At 38.2% G+C, this 22839-nt stretch overlaps 1 protein-coding gene across 2 annotated transcripts in view; it reads right to left on the reverse strand.

Moving 5' to 3' along the window:
• The window catches only part of dnmbp (dynamin binding protein), a 67266-nt gene that overhangs the window by 39633 nt on the left and 4794 nt on the right, over positions 1-22839 (reverse strand). The window contains exons 2-4 of one of the 2 annotated variants that reach the window (XM_032573541.1): positions 9840-9994; positions 9060-9182; positions 8883-8915 (exon numbers count right to left, since the gene is read on the reverse strand). In XM_032573541.1, the coding sequence (XP_032429432.1) occupies positions 8883-8915; positions 9060-9182; positions 9840-9984 (301 nt within the window). In that variant the 5' untranslated portion in view covers positions 9985-9994. The remainder of the gene's footprint in view (positions 1-8882; positions 8916-9059; positions 9183-9839; positions 9995-22839) is intronic. The other variant, XM_032573542.1, reaches the window with a different exon arrangement.

The following is a 22839-nucleotide window of genomic DNA, read 5'->3' on the forward strand; positions in this document are numbered from 1 at the left end:
GTTTATCAACATTTTTCTGAGTTTATCAACATGTTTTCTGAGTTTATCAACATGTTTTCTGAGTTTATCAACATGTTTTCTGAGTTTATCAACATGTTTTCTGAGTTTATCAACATTTTTTTCTCAAAATTGACCATAAACATTTGGGATCAAGTGCCCGCTGTCTCAGCCTGACCTGATGTCAAGTTATAGTCCATGACCGATAGAGCGATTAATAAAAGATCACATTTAACATCATATGTTAGCGCAAATATTGTCAAAAATTCCTTACAGATATTTCTAACTTAGCGCCACAAAATCTGTGATGATTGCAGAAAAGCACAAAAACAATCCTGGATGAACTGATTAGTGTGAAAAGATGTTCAATATTATGTTATTTTAAGAAACACTTATTGATGCTGAAGCACCTATTTATTGATATTTTAACAATTTAATTGGTTTTCATCAATATGTTCTGGCACAACAGGCCCTTTATGAACATTCAGGTTTTTGATCTGGCCCAAAACGGAAATGAGTTTGGATAAAAACGAGTGAATCATGGACTATTTTGAATGTAAACAAGAATAAATAGTGAGATATTTGGTGGTGGAATGATGTCACACCGCCAGCAAAGGAAGACTCTGTGATGTCACTGGCGATGCAGTCTGTGATGTCATCAACTGCAGAATTGTATGTGACACAATTCTGCATATTTTTCATTGCTTGCAATATCACTGACCAGTTCAGACGTGCGCAAAGCTCTTTAAGGTAGTTTACCAATTGACAACTTTAGTGATTGTATTGAGGAGAAATGTTTCACTTATTTCAGCAATACTGCAACAAAATGATGGGACCCCAGGCGAGAACGGGAGTCCAGCAAGACCCCCAAGGCAGCTTCGCTCCTGCACATCTGGATATCTTAGATGAGGAAACCCACAGACTGGACTCTAGTCTGGAAATGGAGAACGCCGGGATAGAAGACAACCAAGACATGGCCGACCTGGAGGCGGAGCTGGAAGAGATGGAACTCCGGCTAAAACAGCAGGAAGCCCTCAGAGAGAGATTTATCAACGAGGTCAAAGAGGCAAAGAGAGAACTAGAGAGACTAGAGACACAAGAGAGTCAAGAGATGTCCAGTGATCCAGGAGACCTTAACTCTGATGTCACTCCTTCCAAGGTTCACAACGCTGTGAAAGACATGAATGAGAAGCCTTTGCAACAAGACTTTGAGGATTTGAAGTCTTGTTGCAAGGGGAGGTTAGAAGATGACCAAAACCCGGCCGAGCTGGAGGCCAAACTGGAAGAGATGGAACTGAGTCTAAAAAGGCAGGAAGCTCTCAGAGAAACTCTCATCAACGAGGCCGAAGAGGCAATGAGGGAACTAGAGAGACTAGAGAGACTAGAGAGAGAAGAGAGAGAAGAGATGTTCAGTGATCCAGGAGAACTTTACGCTGCAAACATTGCATCCAAATTTTACGACAGTGTGAAAAACATGAAGAAGAAGACCTTGCAGCAGGAGTTTGAGGATTTAAAGGTGGCCCACCTCCTCAGCCAGGAAGCATTTGTTGCTGGAATACAGGCTGAGAGAAAGAAAACTGAGGCTGTCCAAGAAGAACTGGACCAACTTAAGACTTCCTACAAGGAGCTGAGATGTAAATATGATGCAGACATTTCTCTGGTAAGGCAGGAGGTGAAACGTGAGAAAGACGCAAACATAGAAAGGCAGAAAGAGAGTCTGAAGCTAGTCAACAAGCTGAAAGCAGAGAAGGAGGAGCTCTTTCGAAAAATGGCTAGAGAAATCATAATTCTGAGAAAGAGAGAGAAGCAGATGCTGAACAAACTGGATCAGGTTCACATTTCGCACGAGGAGATAAAACGTAGGTTTGAAAGAGACAATATGGATTTACAGCAGGAGGTTGAGACATACAAGCAGCAGGTAGAGCAGCAGAGAAAAGCTCACCTGGAGCAAACAGAGGAGGACAAGAAGCTTCTAGACCATATGAGAGCTGAGAAGGAGGAGCTCCTCCACAAAATGTCAGGAGAAATCGAGACATACCAGCATCAGGTAGAGCAGGAGAGAAAAGCTCACCTGGAGCAAACAGAGGAGGACAAGAAGCTTCTAGAGAAGCTGAGAGCTGAATATGCCATCCTCCAAGAAATAACAACATCAGAGAAGAAAATCCTGCAAGACAAGGAAAGGAGTGCCAAGGCTGAGCTGGAGAATGTTAGCGGTTTGTACATGGAGCTAAACAGTCGGTTTGAAACCGAAGTAACTGCATTAAAACATCAAGTAGAAAAACACCAGGAGGAGCTCATTTGTGTGAAAAATGATTTACAAAGAGCGAGAGACGATCTGCTGCTGGCCGACACTCTGAGAGCCGAGGAAAAAGGTTTCCAACAACAACCCATCACAGTTTCCCAAGAGAAGGAAGAAAACTCACAGAACCAAGTTAAAGTATTAAATCAAGAGGTTTCTTCAGAGGAGGATCTTTCAGGAGAACCTCTATCAGGTTCTTCCATGGATCCAGAATCCTCAGAAGAGACCGAGGTCGCTGGAGAAACCATCCTGCAGGATTTGGACAATCCAGATGGTAAAAAGAAAAAGTCTAAAAATTCATTTTGGAAGAAGGTACGAAACACTCTGGGATGGAAGAAGCCAAAAAAGAAACAAACAAGTGAAGACAATCAAGATCGTGTCTAAAGTTCTTGATTTTGATATTTAGAGAAGGAGAAAGACGTGCAGGAGACGAACCGAGGACTGGAATCAAACGCATGGAGGTTGTAGCCTCTGTGAACGGGGCGCCATGCCACGCTCCGTCAAGACCAAATTTAAAAAGTTTTTCCCCCCATTGACAAACTAGAAAATAGATCCCTTCCCAACGCAATTGGAAAAAACGTGGGCAGCACGGTGGTGCAGCGGTTAGCGCTGCGTCTTCACAGACACCATCTGTGTGGAGTTTGCATGGTCTCCCCGTGTTTGCGTGGGTTTTCTCCGGGTGCTCCGGTTCCCCCCACATCTCCTAAAACATGTCGGTCAGGTCAGTTGGTCACTGCAAATTGCCCCCAAAGATTTGAAGAAACCCCAAACACATGTGCAGCTTTATTGTTAAACTTTAAAATTAATTGGATTAGCCGTACGTTAGCCCTTTTCCCTTCGCTGTTTTAGCGCCGCAGCAACACTGGGCTCAATTTTTATAGCAACAGCTATATATCATCACCCAGTTTGCCAGATTTTTTGTGCGTCGTCGGAGAGCACTGCCGAATGCGTAGGTGCATATCGCCTGGTGGACGGGTGCGGGAACTGTGCCAGAGGGTCTACAGTGGCTGGCGGGTGGCAGTGCCGGCACCCTGCGGTGGCCAATAGGCCGGAGCGGTGCTGAGCTGCGAGGGCTGCACGACGCCGCTTGCGGCATTAATTTATTTTATAATTTTTTTATCCAATTACTCGATTAATCATAAGAATAATTGATAGATTACTAAACAAAAATATTTGTTGTTTGGAAAACAATTTTGAAGAATTGCCTACTAACAGAGTTTTTTCACTCTCTCCTCAGACTGAGTGGCTGTAACCTCTCAGAGAGAAGCTGTGAAGCTCTGTCCTCAGTTCTCAGCTCCCAGTCCTCCAGTCTCAGAGAACTGGACCTGAGTAACAACAACCTGCAGGATTCAGGAGTGAAGCTTCTCTCTGCTGGACTGAAGAGTCCAAACTGTAACCTGGAAACTCAGGTAAAATGTTTTGAATCCTAGTGAAGCCATATTTCTGTCCATTAACTGCTGCTTATAGATGATGCAAATGTTATTTCAATAGTAGATTATTAAAATAAAAATGTCTGACTGTGAGGAGGCTAATCATGCTAAGTCTTGACACATAAACTCAGCTGGTTTTCATTTACTCCAGGCTGAAAGAACCAGGAAGAGAGGAATGTAGAAAGGTGGGGATCAGGCTTTAACTGTTAGTGTAACGCTGGACACTTGACAGATTGCTGCATCCTCAGTGTACAAAGAAGCATTATTGCAGATTCTTCCTCCAACCAGTTGTTAGACTTATTTCTTTATTAAAATCCATTCCCTTTTGGTTTAAAAAGTAATATCTTTGTAATCTTTTTTGCAGCCCCATCATGCATCTCTGTTCTTTCTCCTTTTTCTTTTTCCCTGCTTGTCTAAAGAAAGTCTGGGTCCTACCTTTCACCATCTCCCACCACTGTGCTCGTGTTTCGTACAGGTCTTGGAGGGTCTGCCACTCGTGGTACCGCTCCCGGTACTGGCCGACCAGAACCTGGTCCTCCAGCAGGGAGCGGTTGAGTTTCCACAGACCTCTCCCGGTCGTCGCACCTGAAGGAAGTGAAAGCGTGCAGGACAGAAGGAGGTGATCAAAAAAGAAAGCCGGTGACAACCTAGCATCAGTTAGGGCGCAATCCCTGATGAAGAAATAATCGATACGAGAGGCCATAGAGCCGTCACCACTGAACCAGGTGTGGCCCTCCTCTCCAGGATGCATAGTTCTAAAACAGTCCACTAGTTTAAAATCCCTAACGATTCTCTGTAATAAAAGTGATGTTTTGTCTACCTAAAAATCCTGTCTATTTCTTTTCCTATCTTTTCTAGATAAAATGCAATAAAATCCCCCCCAATTATTAAAGGTTTTGTTCCCAGCATGTGGGGCTGCAGTTCCTCTAAAAAGTCATACCTGTCGTGTTTGTCATTAAAGCCATAAATATTTAAGAGGTTAAAATCCTGTCCGTTAAAAGTCAGATTTGCTAAAAGTGCTCGTCCCTCTCTCACCACGGTGCTCCCCTCCACCAAGATGTGCGGGTTGTTTATTAAAATGGCCACGCCGTCATTTTTATTTTCATTGGAGCCGCTCCATATAGACGGCCGTGGCCACAAGTCCTGCCACCGGGTGTAAGTCTTTAAAAACGGGAGTGAACATTCTTGTAGTAAAAACACATCTGACTGTACGGAGCTTAAAAAGGATAAAACACTCTGGGCTCTAACTCGCGACTTCACACTTCTAACATTGATGGTTGAGAAGGTGAGAGTCATGAGTATGATGGCTAAAATCAAGTACGACATTTTAAAGGATTAAAAACAAGATAATACTAATTTAAACCCATGTTAAAAAACGGGCGGTCATTAAAACAAGGCGGGTTCAGAGACTGTCCTGTGAACAGAGCTCTTCCTTCCCACATGGTGGTGTAGGTCGGGTTGGAGCTCCATTCCCCCTTCGGACTCTTGGTGTCGGCCGTCTTTCTAAAGCCGTTACCTTGTTTGGGTCCTCCGGGGTTGATTGGTGAGCAAAGTCTAGGAACGAGACCTCATTGGATGAGCCAGCGAGGAAGGCTCTGGATTCCTCTCCGAAAGAACCGAAGAGTTCCTCCAGCCTTCCTCTCTTCCCTACCTTGGGGGTAAGGTCGGAAGGTGACTCAGATGCTGGCCTCTTAGCCAGCTGGGCGTCGGGGAGGGAGGCATAATCGCTGCTGTCAGTCTGTTCTTCCTCAGAGTCCGAGCTAGCTCCGCCTTCGGTTAGCATCTCCCCCTGACTTTTTCTTCCTTTACATTTTATTATATGAAATATGCTCACGATGCCGATGGAAACCCCTTCAGAGCTGACACAAAACAAAAAAATTTCCTTTCTTATTGATTAGTCGACTTTGTTTTACTTTAATTTAATCAAACTGGCATTTCTCCAGAGGCTTGTATCAGGATATCAAAGGAATTATCTTTTGCAAGGAATTTTAATAACTTTTAATGGGACGTACTGAGACTGAGGGATTATAAGAATTTTGTTTGGTCAGCAAGAAGTCACAGGGGTCACATTCCAAGGAACGGCGGCTCCACCTCCCATTGTGTCCGGGTCCAAAACTGGAGCACTGCCAGTGGAACCACAGGAAATACAACTGGACGGACAATAATGACCGTTTCCTATGGATCTTCTGATACGGCAAGTGTTCGTTCATCAATTACTTTTCAACACATGCATGATTTATTATTAGTGACTTTATATGTTTATGCATTTGACTTACAACCAAGGATTTAAAAATGCAATTCACATAAAAGCAACAAAGATGGACGACCACTAGCAGGTTCTACCAAAGGTTAACTAGAATTTACAAAATAACAAAAACTGAATTGAAGATGACATTTTTGCTAACTAAAATAAATAAAAATGGTAATTAGTGGGGGAAAAATATAACTAACTGGAACTATATTGTGTGTTTATAAAACTAAAGCAAACTGAGATTATAGATATAATGTCTTTCGTTTTTGTGTTTATGAATTTTTTTTTTGCCTTTTGAACTGATGTTAAATTCTTTGTTTTCCCACACAAGCAGCTTAGGTCAGCTGTCAGCAAATTACGTTACTCCATAATCCTCCTGGCGGCGCTTACACTAATCCACAAAAGTTACAAAAAATACACCAGTCAGTTGTTGTTCAACAACTGAATAGATATTTTGAAAATGGTATCTTCTGTAGAGGATTCATTACCCAATCAATGTATACATAATCCCAAAATAATACTTTGACCATTTTCAATTCTGCACCTAAAAATTAACCAAAGTATGAAAATGTATCGGCTAGTCCATTTACCGGCGCCAGTTTCCTTAATTTTGGGAGATCGGTGATCGGCCAGCATTTACATGTGAAGCCGATGTGAACCTCTGATCTTATCTCCATGACAAAATCCACAATGTCGATGAAACGTTCTGCACCGACAAAAGCACCCATAGACGTGCCAAAAAGGCAGAGAAAGATGCTAATTATCGCTTCTGGACATGGTAAAGGAAGGTAGAAGCTAAGCGAGTGTAGGGCGCCATTACGGAATAAATGAATCTTTGTTTCGTTCTATAAAGAAGGAGGAAAATAACATTTGGAGGTATCTTCTCGGAAAAAGACACCTGCACCACGGCTTTCAGTAGAAAAAGTCGCTACAGTGAAGCGGAGTCAGCACAAAGAGGCACAGTCAGAGGAACTGTCACAATGTGTCCAACCTCCCTGTTTGATTACTAAAATTATTATTTTACAGTATTTCTAAAAACTACCAAAGTTATTTGTAAGAAAACGCTTCTATTTTTATTTCTTAAACAAATATTTGGGCCTGACAACAGATTTTGATCTTTGGTTTCGTTCGTGTATAATAATTGTAAAAAATAAAGGAGGATTTCTTCGAGGATTTCGCCTATCGCAGGTTATTTTTGGAATATAACCGAACGTAAGCGAGGTTTCACTGTATTTACCAACATTTCAGACAGAATAAAAAAGATATCAGTCAAAATTGGAATCGGTAAGTCAAGCTTTTTAAAGATCGGCCAGAAAACTGCAGTCGGTGCACTCCCGGCTTAAACTAATAAAAACTAAGAGAAACTAAACACTATAAAACTAATAGTAACTAATAAAGACTGGCAAAACTGTAAAAACTAATTAAAACTAACTAAATTAGACAAACAAAAGGTCACAATAAAACTATAATGAAGACAAACCAGGTTCTGAGAGAGGTAAACTGGGTCGTTGCTAATGTATAAGAACTTGGTCTTCAAGAGTTTCTTAAAGATATAAACCATGTTCTGGTAGCAGTATGTAGGTCATTTCTCAATTGTGAAACAACATATAGAGTCTGGTTTGTCTTGAGCGTCGTGTTGGCACTGCTAACCGACATTCCTTTGGTGACGGGAGTGACCCGGTCAGCTTACAAGCCTTTATCAGAGCGTTTAAGTAGATGGGAGTCATTCTGCTAAGAGCTTGGTAAGCTAACATCACCAACTTGAATTTTATCCAGGTGAAGCCTCAACAAGGAGAGGCTGACTGATTTAGCAATGTTTAGCGGCACAACAGCAACAGAAGCAACTTTAAAGATTAGCTGGTTGTAATTTAAAACACAGCTGGTTGTTGTTTAAACAAAAAGTTTATGGCAATCTTTGATGGAGCAAGAGATAGAGATTCAGATTTAATGCAGATAATGTGACAAACGGTTGATCGAGAAGAGAAGCAATTCAGTTTTAGAGAAGCTTAGATGGCCTTCCGTCCATCTTGATATAGTCAAAATAAAAAGATAACACAATGAAACTTAATATAAGACTTAAAGATGTGGAATTAATTTAAATATTTGCCACTAGCATTAATTTTGTGTTAGAAAACTAAACATTTAAAAGCACAAAACAACAGTTAGACTGGGAGCTGCTCTACAAAGTAAAGCAGAGAAATTTTACTGAGAAGAGCACAAAAGAATCACAGAACAGCTGATAACTAGGCCTGTCACAATAACAAATGTTGCTGTAAGATAAATTGTCCCAGAAGTTATTGTAATAAGCAATAATGTTGTTGTTTGGAGTCCATTATCAAGTATTGTAACCGTAAAGGCAAAATAATGCAAGAACATATTCTCAAACATCAATAAACTTTAAATTAAAATGAATATTTAACTGTGGAGCTGGAAGACATTTTAAATATCCAAAATAAATCAACGAAACATCAAATAAAATGAATAATGAAGTCTCTGTAAACAAAATTGCCCTTCTGAAAAACGGTGAGTTGAAACCAAATCACAAGATTGAAGACTTTTGTTAGAGAGAGAAAAGAAAAAAAATAAATCATAAAAATGGAAATTATTGAGTTTGTTTTAATTTATCAATTAATTGATAAATTGACTCATTGCTTATTGCGTCAGGCCTAATGATAATAGGAGAATCATCAGAAAGAATAATCAAAATGAACAAGTTGGCCTCTCATCGCCATCTAGTGGACAGTTTGGTGAATTAACATAATTAAAAACATTTCCAACCTTCCTTCAAATCTTTTCTAGGTGACTAAATAAAAACCAAGTAAGGATAAATCAGTAAAGTTTAAATGTGAAGGGAAAGACTCAAGCACAGGACAAAAAAAAGAAAATCAGAAATCAGCTAATTTACCTGAACTCTCGGACATCAACAAGAAGCGTAAAACTGAGAAAACACGAGCTGTTAATGTAAACAGTGATACTGTATGAAAAACAGGCTTTAATGTACATTAGATGTGATGTGGACAGAAAAACTAAAAGCTTCTTTCATTCAGTTAAACATGTTTATGACAGGGAAATGCAGAAGTACCTCTCTTTAAGGGCAGAGTGCCGGACTGTGCTGAGCTGAAGTCATTGATGCACACATAGAGTCTGTCTCCAGGCTTGGTGCCGGGGATCGTTACCTCTTCCACAAACGTGCTGGGGAACTGACCTGGAGACGGAGGAGGACGAGGACGAAGAATGACATCAGTCAGTGGTTTCTGAAGAGCAACATGATGATAAATTTACACAAGGAGGAAAGGAAGGAAAGATGGAGGGATGGAAGACTGAAGGAAAGAAAAAGTGAGGGAATGAGGGAAGAGTAAAGGAACCAAGCAAACAAGGAGGAGTGGATGAAAGGTATGGAAGGAAGGAAGCAAGGAAGGAAAGGAGGAAGGGAGAGAGGGAGGTAGGAGGAAAAAAACCAAGCAAGCAAGACAGGAAGGATGGATGAAAAAGAAGAGAGGAAGGGAGGAGGAAAGGAAGGAAAGAGGAAAGAATGAAGAAGGAAAGCAAGCAGGGAAGGAAGGAAGAGAGGGAGGAAGGAGGAAAGGAACCAAGCAAACAGGAAAGGGAGGAGGACAGGAAGAAGAAATGGAAAGAAAGAAGAAAGAAAGAAAGAAAGAAAGAAAGAAAGAGGAGAAAGAAAACAAGCAGGGAAGGAAGAAAGGAAGGAAGGAAGAATGGGAGGAAAGGAAGCAAGCAAGCAGGGAAGGAAGGAGGAAAAGAGAGAAGGAAAAAAGGAAAGAAGGGAAAGAAAGAAAGACAGCAGTGAAGAAAGAAAGAAAGAAGGAATTAACTAGATCGCTAAAACCTGTTGAAAACTTACCAGTGACGCCATCTTTGTTGCCAAGCAACCAGAACTCATCCACTACGCCCAGCACCTCGATGACATCGCCAGGGAAAAGCGGGAGCTCCTCTGAGACGCTGGGGAGGAACTCAAAGACGGCGCGCACCACCGAGCCCGGTTCCATCCCTCATAACCTGCAGAGAGAGAGAGAGAGAGAGAGAAACGCTGTTGTTACTCTGTTTAAAATAAAAACATGCAGCACAAAACGAAGCAACCAGTGCAACACATTGCATCCAACCACTGGATCTCTTGCTTGGGACTCTTTAAGGTCCTCACTATGCGAACCAACAAACGCCTCAGAGAGGACAAGCTTTTGTGAACGAGCGCTCAGTGAGAGGAGTAACAAGAGCGTGAGAAACCTGAGACAAAAACAGATAAAAGAGAGGAAAGAAAAGAAAAGAGGGAGCTCAAGCTAAGACGACTGAATTACATTCCTCAACACGTCTTGTTCCTGATTCATGAAGTTTGTATGAATCTGTGCATTTACAATCCTCTCTTATTCTAAAGTTAAAGCCTCTAATTAGTTTTTTTTTAGTTCTCCTGCTCCCTGTTTGCTTCCTCCATCTGATAGCTGTGTTAGTATAACATACATAATTACAGTGTTGAAGAGTTTTCTTTGTTTACAGCATTAAAGCCACCGTTTGTAATACGAGTGGGGAACATTTAAACACCAAGCAGAAAACATCATTGAACCAGAGTTATAATAGTTTTAGGATTTTTATTATTTTAGTTTAGTCTCATTGTGACATTTTGTTTTATTCAGTTAGTTTTAATTCATTTTTAGAATGTGTTTGCTAGTTTTTATTTATTATTATTAGTTAACTCTTTGAGCCCTAAGTTTCAAATCTCCACCTGGATATTTTTACTTATTTTAATTGTACAAAGTTTTTGTAAACTGTGAGTAAATGGTGAAATAGTAAAATGTGAGTATATATATTATATTTCTATAAAACAACAGTTTTACCCAATTTTACAATAATCCCGGTATTTTATATGTAAATGTTGCACTTGCCTTTATGTTTGCAATAAGACAATCATGTTCTTCTTTTCCCCCTTTCTATTTGACTTGTTAAATGTGAGAATGATAAAAGGAGAATAATTTCTCAGCTTCTCCACTGAAGACCAAAAAAAAGGAACTGAGACGACCCACACGACTGTGGGGTTTTCTTCCTTCCTTCCAGATAAATATTAGAATACTAGTTATTAATACTTTTGGAGGCTGCTTCTTGTTTCTAGGTGGAAGTTAGTGTGTGTTGAAAAGAAAAAAATGGCTGATGCTTGGTGTATCAAGATATTACCAGAAAGGAGCAGAGAAAATTTTAGCACATTATGATTAACGGTTCTTTAGATTTTGCGGGGTAGGTGTAAATCAAAACAAACCCACATTTGAATTGAAAAAGATGGGGTTTTCAAAAGGCGATTACTCAAAAATGAAATCAATTTGACACTTATTTGCAATGACATTCTGTAAGTATATATAAATCACACTGTACAACAAGAAAATGCACACTATAAATAGCTTACTTTTAAAATGAAGGTACATTAAAAAATGTCGTTTTGAAAAATAAAACTAATTTTAACAGCACACATGGCATTTTTAGGATACCATATTAAGAAAAACCTGTTGAAACCAAACCCCAAAAGCTATTTTCTCCAGCCTGATATGTGATCTTAACAAGCTAAATCTTTTTGCAGGGCTCTGGGATTGTCAAATAAATATTTATTTGGCTGCAAAAATGCTTCCAATGCTAAAATATTAAAAAAAAAAGACAATTGAGTATCTTTTGACCACTTGTCAAATATGTATTTTTTATTGGATTTCAATAAAACCTCTTTACTACAGGTAAATTAGGCTGCTGAATAACATAAAGGCATCCATCTTTGGCTATATTCAACAGTTTTCTTGATATTTCTGGTAGGAAATAGGGACTTTTGTTTTTTGCTCATCCTATCAATGAAGCACCTGATGCATCTCAGGTGACTGAAACATGCCTCGGCTTGCCTGTTTGTGAAAAGTTTCCATGAAACGGTTTTCTAATCTGACACGCTGCAGTGCATCGTTGGATTTCCTGTAAACTGACTGATACTGCTGGATTCAGCTGAAGATGCTTCAACAATCTGACAAAAATAGAAAATAAATTCCTCCAACATTTCATCACACATTTTTAAACAAATTAAGGTTGGTTGTGAACAGCTGGACAGCTTTCAGTTTTGTTTTTCCTCTCGACTGCGAAAGCACAAAGTTTCCATGTGTCTTACCAGCATAGACAGACTAAACAACCAAGTGAGGAAAGAGATTCAAGGTTTGTGTTCAACAACGGAAATCTCACTGGTCTGAGCGAGGGGTTGCTTGTGCTGCTTTTCTTCACAAATACTGTAACTGATTCAGGAATGACACAAATAGGCTTATGATCAGAGTTAGTATTAAATTTCACAAAAAGTTCCTCTGAACTGTTTCCATAAACAGATCCACTGTCGGCTGTAAAGAGGAACCAAAGTTTGTCATTAAACTCTCTGTAAAACTCTTCAAACAAATCAGAGAAGCTGCTAAGACTCATCATCATGTCGCTTTTCAGAGAATTGGAAACATGTTTAACCAAAGTCATTCTCACATTTAATTTCTGAGAAGTAGGCTAAACAAATTTCTGCCTGCACCAAACATTAACACAGCATGCACAACCCTCTAAACTTTTTGGCACCCCTGATAAAGGTGAGCAAAAAACCTTAAAACAAATTCATTTTTCCCATATTACTGCAGAAGCATTGAGAATGAGAAATTATTCTTGTCTTCCAACCAAAAACACCCAATGGTAACCATAAAAACTATAATAAAATAAATGTAACTGAAGCATGTTTTCATAATTTATACATGACTTTTTTGGGACTATTTTATTGTCAAGAATATTAAATTAGCAATCTTTGATTTTCATAGAAAGTGAAGAAAACATGCCAGGGTTTCCCCCAGTGTATTATAAGCCTGGCGGGCCACCAGGCTTTACTTGTGACACCACCAGGCTAAGCATTGTTTATTTATTTGGGGTTTTTATGATGAGTTTGGTTTGAGAAAAATAGTGAATATGTGGATAAACAGCTGATTTTCATTGTTAAGTTTGGCTTCGGACCTGTGATGCTACGAGCCGTTTTCTCTTTCAAAGATTCTAGGAACTGAACTTGTTTTTTTAAAATAGATTCTGCCATTCTCAGTGACACTGTGCTACAAAAACTGCTACTTTTTAAATAACACTGTAGCTGTGTGGGTAGAGCAGTTGTCTTGCGATCGGAGGGTTGTAGGTTTGATTCCAGCTTTCTCCTGCCAGATGTTGACGTACCTCTGGGCAAGGCACTTAACCCCAAATTGCCTACCAATCTGTGTGTTGGTGTGCGAATGGGTGAATACCTTGTAGCTGTAGTTTAAAGCGCTTTGAGTGGTCAAAAGGACTGGAAAAGCTCTACAAGTTCAGTCCATTTTACCAATGCCGCCTGTCTAGGATGTTAAGATATGAAGTTCTTGTCTGAAGATGAGAACCTCCAAATAAGTCAAAACTATGGAAAAAATGCATTTATACTGGATTATTTAGTTCAATTTCATTTGGGCCCCAAAGCTGAACCTAAAGTTTCCTGACTTCTGCAGTGGGGCAAGAAGGAGACGCCATGCTGCAGAAGCTAATCCTTTGGATCTGCATCCAGCCAGACAAGCTCCTTACTGTTATCTCTAAGTTCATGAGTGCGTCGGCAGCCTTGGCACTCGCTGACTTTCACCTTGTGATCTGGAAACTGACCGCACAGGAACTGTGTCATGGCAGTTTTCCAGGAATACTTTACACCCTGAGAACATTTACACGGAATAGTCAGTTTTCACCCAAGTCATCATGTGATCTTTGTTAGTACAACTAGAAAGTTTAATTACTGATAATCATTAATGCTGCAAAATCTGTTCACTTTATGCCTAAAAAATAGTTTACAGCTACCGACAGGTCAATTAAACTTAAATAACAATCTGGAACTCCTGGTAAATATGTAAAAATCCTTAAGAAAAAGTTACTTTTATTGCATCTCACACTAAAAATGTGCTACGTTTTCAAACCTAGATTTTGAGATTTTCTGATGGCAAGTTGAATTTAAGTCTCCGACCTGTGTTTTATACCAAATGTCCCATTATTTTACTTTCATTTCCTTCTTTGAATGAGGATAAAGAGAAGTTTATATCAGGAGCTACTATCTTATAGCTATACCTGGTATATTAACAACTGTAGTAGTAGTCCCAATATGGCTCCACTGTAATGTTTTTATTTGATAAAGTGTTATATAAAGGGGAAAAAGTCTAGATCTGCAGTCTGGCATGAGTTGTGTTTATTTTTAATCTGTTGATGCACATCAAGATATATTTGGTGTTTAAACCGTTAAAATAGGCAGTTACAATTGTTTTAGATGGAGTCCTACAGGAACTAATGGATTACTAATTAAAAGTGCCTCTGATTTCAGAGTAATTTAATCAACCTCACAAAGTATAAACAAAAAAAATTCAGCTACATTTATGTTAAAGGAATTGGCATAGCTGCAAATAAATGTCGCATTTTTAATTTCCTGAAAAAAATTCTTATTTAGTGTGGGGTATTTTGTTCTTCGCTAAATAAGTTTCACAAAACTGATGATTTTTTTTTTTAATTTTCTGAGATTATGCAAAATTAAAAAATACCTTTTTCTACATAAATTTTTAAAAAAATAAATTAGATATTTAAAAAAAATTAAGAATGGAATCTCAGTGACGTATTGCAACTTTTTTATTTTAATAAAAACTTAAATAAGCTATAGTAAAGTAGCTTATTTACCAGTTCCTGGTGGTTCCAGGTGTGGCAGGAGGAAATGTCCACCAGGAAAACTATTAATCTGTTTTACTTGTGAAGTCCTGTAAAGTACAAGGAGCATTTCAAGCACTTAATCTCTTGTTGACAAGCTATTTCCAGGCGTGTCTCTTTCATAAAGACTAAAGGGCTTTTCTGATAAGCATCGGGACTGACTTTGCACAACAAAAGTGCAAAAAAAGTAACATTATGTCTTTAAGAGCAAAAAAAGGTACGTCAGAATCTGTGGAAATGAATAAATAAAAAGATAAATGTGAACAAACCGATTAATGACATTGTATTGGAAGTTAAAGGAACTAATTGAGACTGTGTGGCTGTAGCTGGAGTGTGCCATTTGGCGTAGTGCTGGAGAAAGTAACAGGATTACAACAGTCAACAGCTGACAAACACAACAGCAGACAACACGCTACACATGCAGCACAGCTGACAGATGGGCAACACACCAGCTGCCTAACCCAGGACATGACCCTAAAACCTAAACACCCTTTAGTTACAATACGCATGTGATACTAGGCGCTTACAATATGGTAAGAAATTCATACAGCTAATCTCCTGACACTGAGGGAAAACCTACAGTAAAATTAGTCTTAGTTTAATGCAAACAACTTTTTAAAACAGAGCTTAACATTCCTAGCAATATAAAAGGATCCAAACGCAACAAAAGCAGGAGATATTTTAAACAGTAGAAGTAATCAACATATTCCAGTCAGCAATAGATTGACGTTATTCATCAAGGTTAAATTGTTGATTTGTAATAAAAATAGGAACAAAATTAGTCCTTAATGTCGCCCCCTTTCCCCAGAAAGTTTTACATTTAAGACATATAACCAATAAATGTAGGTTTTCTTTCTTACATGTAACAAATTTCATTCGCCACCAGCCTGTAACAAACTTCCAGAAAAACAGTCGAAACACTGAGTTTTTTAAATCTAGACCTGTTTAGAGTTGCTTTTAAAATATAATCAATGACAACATTTAACACGGCATTTGACTAAATACAATGTTTCAATTGTTGACTGTGTTTTATGGTTGTATTATTGTGTTTTTTTACAATGTAAAGCACTTTGAAATGCCTGTTGCTGAAATGTGCTATAAAAATAAAAATTGATTGATTGATTTGATCAGTATTTCCATTACAGCTTAAAGGTTCAACTGTCCAAAGTTTCTTTGCTGCTGACTCTTTTCTGCCTCTCTGCGTAGAGAATCAGTGTCCTCTGCTGGAGAGTCCAGTGAACCAGACCTGATCAATCAAATCTGAAAGTTTATCGTTTTTAATATAAATAATGGAACAAATGGTGATTTTGTAACATTAACATTATTGTAGTAGTTGTGAATTAACTAAATTGGAGGAGAATCTAATAATCAAATCCAGCTTTTGCTTATGATTTTAACAAAAATACCATTTTAGTTTAATAACAATGGAACAACTGATGACTATTAACAAAAAACAAACATTGCATGTAAAATAAAATGACAAATGTTAATTTTCTGAACTACCAGTGAACAACCATCTAGATCTTAATTATCAATCCACTTAAAGATTATCATAGAGGCAAAAAAATGTCAATATCAAAAAATAAAATTAATGAAAAAAATTAAATGTAGTATGAGAAAAACAACAAAGAAGTGTAAAAATTCTTGTGTTAATTGTGAACCAATAATTAATTCTTAAAAATGTTTACTAAAGCAACCCAAAACTAAACTAAAAAATATCTAAATAAGGTTTGAATAATGTAATAATAGCATTTTGGTGTTTTTTTTAAATAAAATGACAAATACATTAAACATATTAAGCAAGAAAAAAGTAATAAGCCAAAACAAACAACATCATATCTGTATAAAATGTCATAGGACTGTGTGACACAGTGAGTAAAACTTCTACTAACTGAGAACCAATTTTATCTGTGGAAGGTTTCAAAACTCCAGACCTGAATAATCGCATCCAGCAAATGTTCATGATTAGCATTTGCTAATCGGTTAGCATTTGCTAATCAATTAGCAGAAAACCTGCTAACGCTGGTGGTTGGGGTGCTAGGTCAGCCATCCAGTGATCTATCGTGGCTTTGAGTTAAAAATGTTTCATTGTTGAGTTAAAAAATATTTTTTAAATGTTTAAAGTTGACAGGAAATTTGAAAATATGATTAGGTAAATGTGTTATTGGAAGACTTTAACAAAACCCAAACAGCAACTATAGAGTCTTAGAAAAGGGAGACATAAACAAAGCAAATAAACAACCTTGGCCTGGTGGGGTCACAAGTAAAGCCTGGTGGCCCGCCAGGCTTGTAATACACTAGGGGAAACCCTGATTAGCAATAAAATTCTAAAATGTTTGTAAAGGTGTGTCTACTGGTGATTGTAATTAATATGAAAAAAGTAAGTTAAAATGATAAATGTATGCAAACAACCAACCGAACATTGCAATATATCAGACCTGAATAATCAAACCAGGCAGATATTTATGATTTTAAATAGGCATTTTTTCTGCTTTTAGTGGTTGCACAACTCCTGATTCTAAGTTAAAAGATGGACAATTATTTTCCACAGTACGAACTGGTGTAAGTTTGACAGAACTCTGAGTCATGTCAGCTTTTCAAGCTCAAACAGGTCTAGTTAGAAACAAAACCTTCTGAGTAGAGCAAAAAGAAATCCTATGTGCTGACCGGTGGTGTCTCGACAATACTCTGCTTCATTTTCAGACATCTGGTCATAAACACACACAGGGAGAATCCTCTGGAGCACGCTGAATGACAGCGGATGATACCGTTTGTTTACTGGGAAGCCAGCTGCCGTCCAGAACGCTGAGTCCACACAAACACATTCAGGCAGGTGGACGACACGGGACAGTTCTAGACATCACAAACTGCGGGACATCTGCTGCTCGTTCGGTCTGTCAGCAGATATGAATGACGAGGGGCTGAGGGCTGGTAAGAGAGGGGAGTGTGACGAGGCTGCGGCCGGCTGACAGCCGTCATGTGGAGAAATTTTATGACCGTTTGTTTATAAAGTCGATACCACAGGAACTCCCTCTGACAGCACGACAAAACCAAAACCAGTGTAGATATTACTGTGTATCTTCTTTATAAAGAAATATCTAATCTAGATAAAAACTATACCTAGTAAATTATCAAATATATGCAGCTTGCGCAAAAATGAACATGAAATTCAATTATTCAGGACTCAACTCTCTCCTGGACTTGTACTTTTAGCAAAACTCCATTTTTATCATATTAAGGGTTATCTAATAGGTCAAAAAATATTAATATTAGTTTCTGTGTTTTATTTTTATTGTTGATTTTACACCAAAAACATGTATGTATTATTATCGCCACCCATCACAATAGGTATGAATTTTAAATCAATTAACTAAATGATAACTTAAACTCAATAATTTTCATTTAGATGATTTATCGTTTTCCTCTTTTCTCCCTTTTTTTTGAAGGACAATATTATTTACAATAATTCATTTTATGTGTTGTTTTTTTGTTTTGTTTATTTATTTTGGTTATTTAAGTTGTCGTCCAGTTCCAGTGTTAAATGTTTATAAGAATTTAAAGTTTATTGATCTTTAAGAATGTTTTCTTGCATTATTATGCTATTACTCATAACAACAATATTATTGTTTATCGCAATAATAAAATTTGTCATTGTTATCGGCCTACACACATCCCTATGGAGAATCATGAAAGAGTGGTAAACTTTTCCAGATGTTTTTCGGCTACTGAAATTGCTCCAAAAGTGCATCGACGACTCATCCAGAAGGTCACAAAAGTACCAAGAAAAAAAATCTAAAATACTTCAGGTCTCCATTGCCTCAGTTAAAGTCAGAGTTCATGATTCAGGAAACATAAAAGAAACAGAATAGATGGAAATTACGTGGGAGTTCCAAAGCCAACATCACTGCTGGCCAAAACGAACACAAAGGCGAGTCTTACACTAGCGAAAAAACATCTTGGTGAGCCCCAAGAGTTTTGGGGTGAGTCTGACTGACAAGTGGAACATTTTGGGAAGTGTGAGCCATGTTACATCTGGTGTAAATCTAACATTTCAGAAAAGGAACATCACAAAAACACTGGAATTGTGACGGTCATGGACTGTTTTTGCTGTGTCTGTTTCCTTTGGTCATTCACACTTTGTTTATGGACAATGATACAAAGAAACAAATACAACTTTGAATCACCCTAAAAAATAAATTAGGGTTTTGGAGTGACCCAGTTAGTAGATGATTAGGACTTTAGTGTTGTCTTGGTAACAGAAAGCAACAGCCAATGTCTTCACATAACTAAGCAGTAACGTCTTTGCTGACAACTGAGGCATGCATGAATGCCTACACTGTGAAATACTAACGTCATTGGTCAAGAAGGTTTTAACAAACTGATGCACCAATCAGTCAACCAGTAACAGTATGTTTCTTTTGTTAATTAAAAGCATCAAAACTGAGAGGTCTCCCTTTCTTCAGTGATTAAATAAACTAATAAATTGCCCGTTGTTAGATGCACTCATGACTTAGTTCACAAAAAAGTAAAATGAAATTAGACATAAGCAAAGCAACAAAAGTTAATGTAGTATTAAACTCTGGAACTAAAACAAAGTTCTCACACATTCATCTGTGTATTATAAGCCTGGCGGGCCACCAGGCTTTACTTGCCACCCCACCAGGCTAAGAATCATTTGATTATTTTAAATTGGGGATTTTTTACCAGTAACGATGACAGTAAAGATGGATTAAGACACAGTTGACGCATTGAACTAGGCCAATTGCATCGTCCCTGCACCTGTCTGTTGGCCTCACGCTATTATTTCCAGATTATGCTCCTCCAGATTTTTAACATTTTTTTTTACACAAAAACACATTTGGCCACTGGTGGACTCCCCTAGTGCCCCGACTACCAGGTTTAACCGGTTTTCTCAAGGAAAACCCTGCATCTGTACATTTTATAGTCTTTTGTAACAAAATCTGAATTGTCAAAATTGGAATCAGCAGGTTGGACATCAAAGAAAACCATCAACTAGCAACAATGTGATTGATTGATTTCTATTTCACTGCTCTTAACCAGTAGTGTTGAACTCCTCAGAACCTCCTGTCCACCAACTTTTCAGTGTTCCCTGACTGATCACTCCTGATGACATGATGAGTGGTTAATCATTTGAATCAGGTGTAAAGGTATGAAAACATCTAAGCATGCAGGACATTGGGCCTACAGCTGGGGACCACCACTCTGGGTAACTAAATCTAGTACTTTTATGTTTCATTAATCTGCTTTAAATGGTCAACTGAAAAAAGATAAACAACTGAAAACAACTTTGAAGTGTCCTGGAGGTTTGTATTATTTTCTGGACTCATCATTTCAACATAAGTCAGTTTTGCTTCTGATACAGCCCAGAGTTTATGCTTTCCATTTTACTATCCACTGCTGGATGAAAAGAGAACATCTGGCAAGCTGAGTCAAATGCTTAAAGACGCCAAACGCTGTTGAAATATTTGGTACTGAGAGGCGTGAATACCACAGTAAGCACAATCAGAGAAGTGGTGAAAGAAAGCAGGATACAAAGGATTTGCACAAACTGGTCCCTCTATTGTCTTTACCAGTTTTTTTAGAATGCAATATGGGTTGTTGCTTTTGTCAAGTGCTCTCTAAGTTCCCCAATTTAAATTTGCTTAAATGGGTAAATGTGACTACAGTTTCTAAATGTCCCTAATTCACCAGCTGTGTCTCTGACTGAAAGTTACATCAGTCCTTTCCAGAATTTCTACTCTGACCTTTATAAATAGGAATGGTTTACATGTACTACCTGGAACATTTGAGATGTTGTGCACCATTAAGTGGCCATTGTCTTTAACAGCTGAGAGGAGGTACTGGAAATCTGCAGAGGTTGCTGCTGATTGTAGGAAAATCCCTGGGTGGGTTTGTTTAAAGTGACTGGAAACACTCTTTCTTTGGCTCGAACGGCGCTCTGCATAAATCCACCTCATTCTTCACATTTTCATTTAGTTTGCATTCCAGCATCTCTGCAACAGTCTGGCTAACACACAAGCATTCCAAAGGCAGAGAAACTCTGCCAGGCCGCTTTCCGAATCTCGTCTCATCCTGACGTTGTTGCCTTCATGTTCCATAACTTCCCTCTGGTCACATATTCTTCATTCCTTTCCCCCTCCAAAGCGTGCACATGTTAAATATCAATGACTTAGACTGTATGACGCACATGCATGTGTTTACAGGAGCCGGGCGGATGGAAATGCCTTCCTTTTTTTTCTTTTTTGCATAAACCTTTCCAGAGGGAGAAGGAAACAGCTTGTATGTTTGCTGCAAAAGGGGCCGAGGATGTGTTGCCATAGATACCGTTTGTATGGAATAAGGAGGACCCCAGAGAGGTGCCTAGGGATATGCCGCACCCTTAAAAACACAGCCTAGTCCTAATAGTTTGCATATGAGCTGTTACACAACAGATTTCTCACATGGGATCATATCTTGGCTGCAGAAACATCATGAATTCACAGAGAAATGTGGGGAAACCCAGAAAATACAGGAATTCAAACTTTAATAAGGGTTAGGGGTGAATTGAGGACAATGTTGAGAGATTTCTAGAGCACTCTGCTAAAATCTATTTGCTTTATAATTCTATAAAAGTTCTTCTAATGCATTTATGAATCATCTTAGAGGACAAGCCTTGCTATAATCCTCCCCTGCAATAATCTATTCAGGTATTGCCAAAATACTCGTGGTTATACAACATGGTTAAACCGTAGAGCTAAGCAATAATATCTTTGGATCAATGGTGAGTCAGAGAAATGATTCCTCCGACAAGGTTTCCCCCAGAAAGTTTGCAAAGCCCAGTAGTTGGGTCCCAGGGCAGTCGTTCATCCAGCAGCCCGACATGTTTTCAGTTGAAAAATGTTTAAAGTTGACAGGAAATTTGAAAATTTTATAATTATGTGTTATTGAAAGATTGGAAGATTAATACCTGAACACTAACTATAAAGTTGTAATAAATGCAAACATTTTACAAAGACTTAAATAAATAAGCAATGCTTAGCCTGGCGGGGGCACAAGTAAAGCCTGGTGGCCCGCCAGGCTGATAATGCACTGAGGGAAACCCTACTCTGAAAAAAAATAAAATCGAACATCCAAGATTTTAGAAAAAGCTACAAAACTTTTAATATCCTTGAGATCTCTGGTTCGGAAATGTTTAAAATATCCATGCCTATGAAGAAAATATCAAATTTGAAAACTATTAAAATTCATGTTATTTACTCAAATAGGAATCAAGTAGAGTTTATTAGAAAAGTTTATGCTTCCCATATTCAGGGTTCCCCTCAATGTATTATAAGCCTGGCAGGCCACCAGGCTTTACTTGTGCCCCCACCAAGTTTTTTTTAAATGTTTGCATTTTTTAAGACTTTATAGTTGGTGCTCAGATACTAATCTTCCAATCTTCCAATAACACATAATTATTAAGTGATATTTTCAAATTTCCTGTCAATTAAAAAAAAATTAACTCAAAAATATGGCGGGCCGCTGGATAAATGTCTGCCCTAGCACCCAACCAACAGGCTTGGCAAGTTTTCTGGGGAAAACGTTCCATATTTCTGATCGTCCTTCAACTTCCAATGATGTTTTTATCAAGTTTAAAATGACTACATTTCCCTTCACGCAGTTTACTAAACACATGATCTGTAAATGATGTGTTTTATAAACACAATAATAAATGTTACCACTGCCACATTTTTAGATAAACAAGACAATTTTGTTTCTGGAGCACATTTTGAGCAACAAGCCAATTCAAAGTGCTTTACACAGTCAGAAGGAAAAACAATCAAAAAGCAAGTGGCAAAGTAAAGGCTAAACCATTATTACAGATTAAAGAACAGACTACAGTTTATGATGTTCCAGTTATTTTAATCAAAAACAGCCTTGATTTAGAGGAAGTCATTGTTTTCTGGAAGTTTGTTCCAGATTAAAGGAGCATAAAAACTGAATGTTGCTTCATTTTATAACGTGTTCTCATTATAACTTAGCAAGAAAACCATGCTGTTCGGTGCCGACGTGGTTGGAAAAAAAACTTAAAGTTAGCTGCTTTCAGTGCGAGTGAGGTGATTAAAATTGAGCAAAGAAATGCA

This window comes from Xiphophorus hellerii, chromosome 10, assembly GCF_003331165.1.
Source record: "Xiphophorus hellerii strain 12219 chromosome 10, Xiphophorus_hellerii-4.1, whole genome shotgun sequence".
Taxonomy (NCBI): Eukaryota; Metazoa; Chordata; class Actinopteri; order Cyprinodontiformes; family Poeciliidae; genus Xiphophorus; species Xiphophorus hellerii.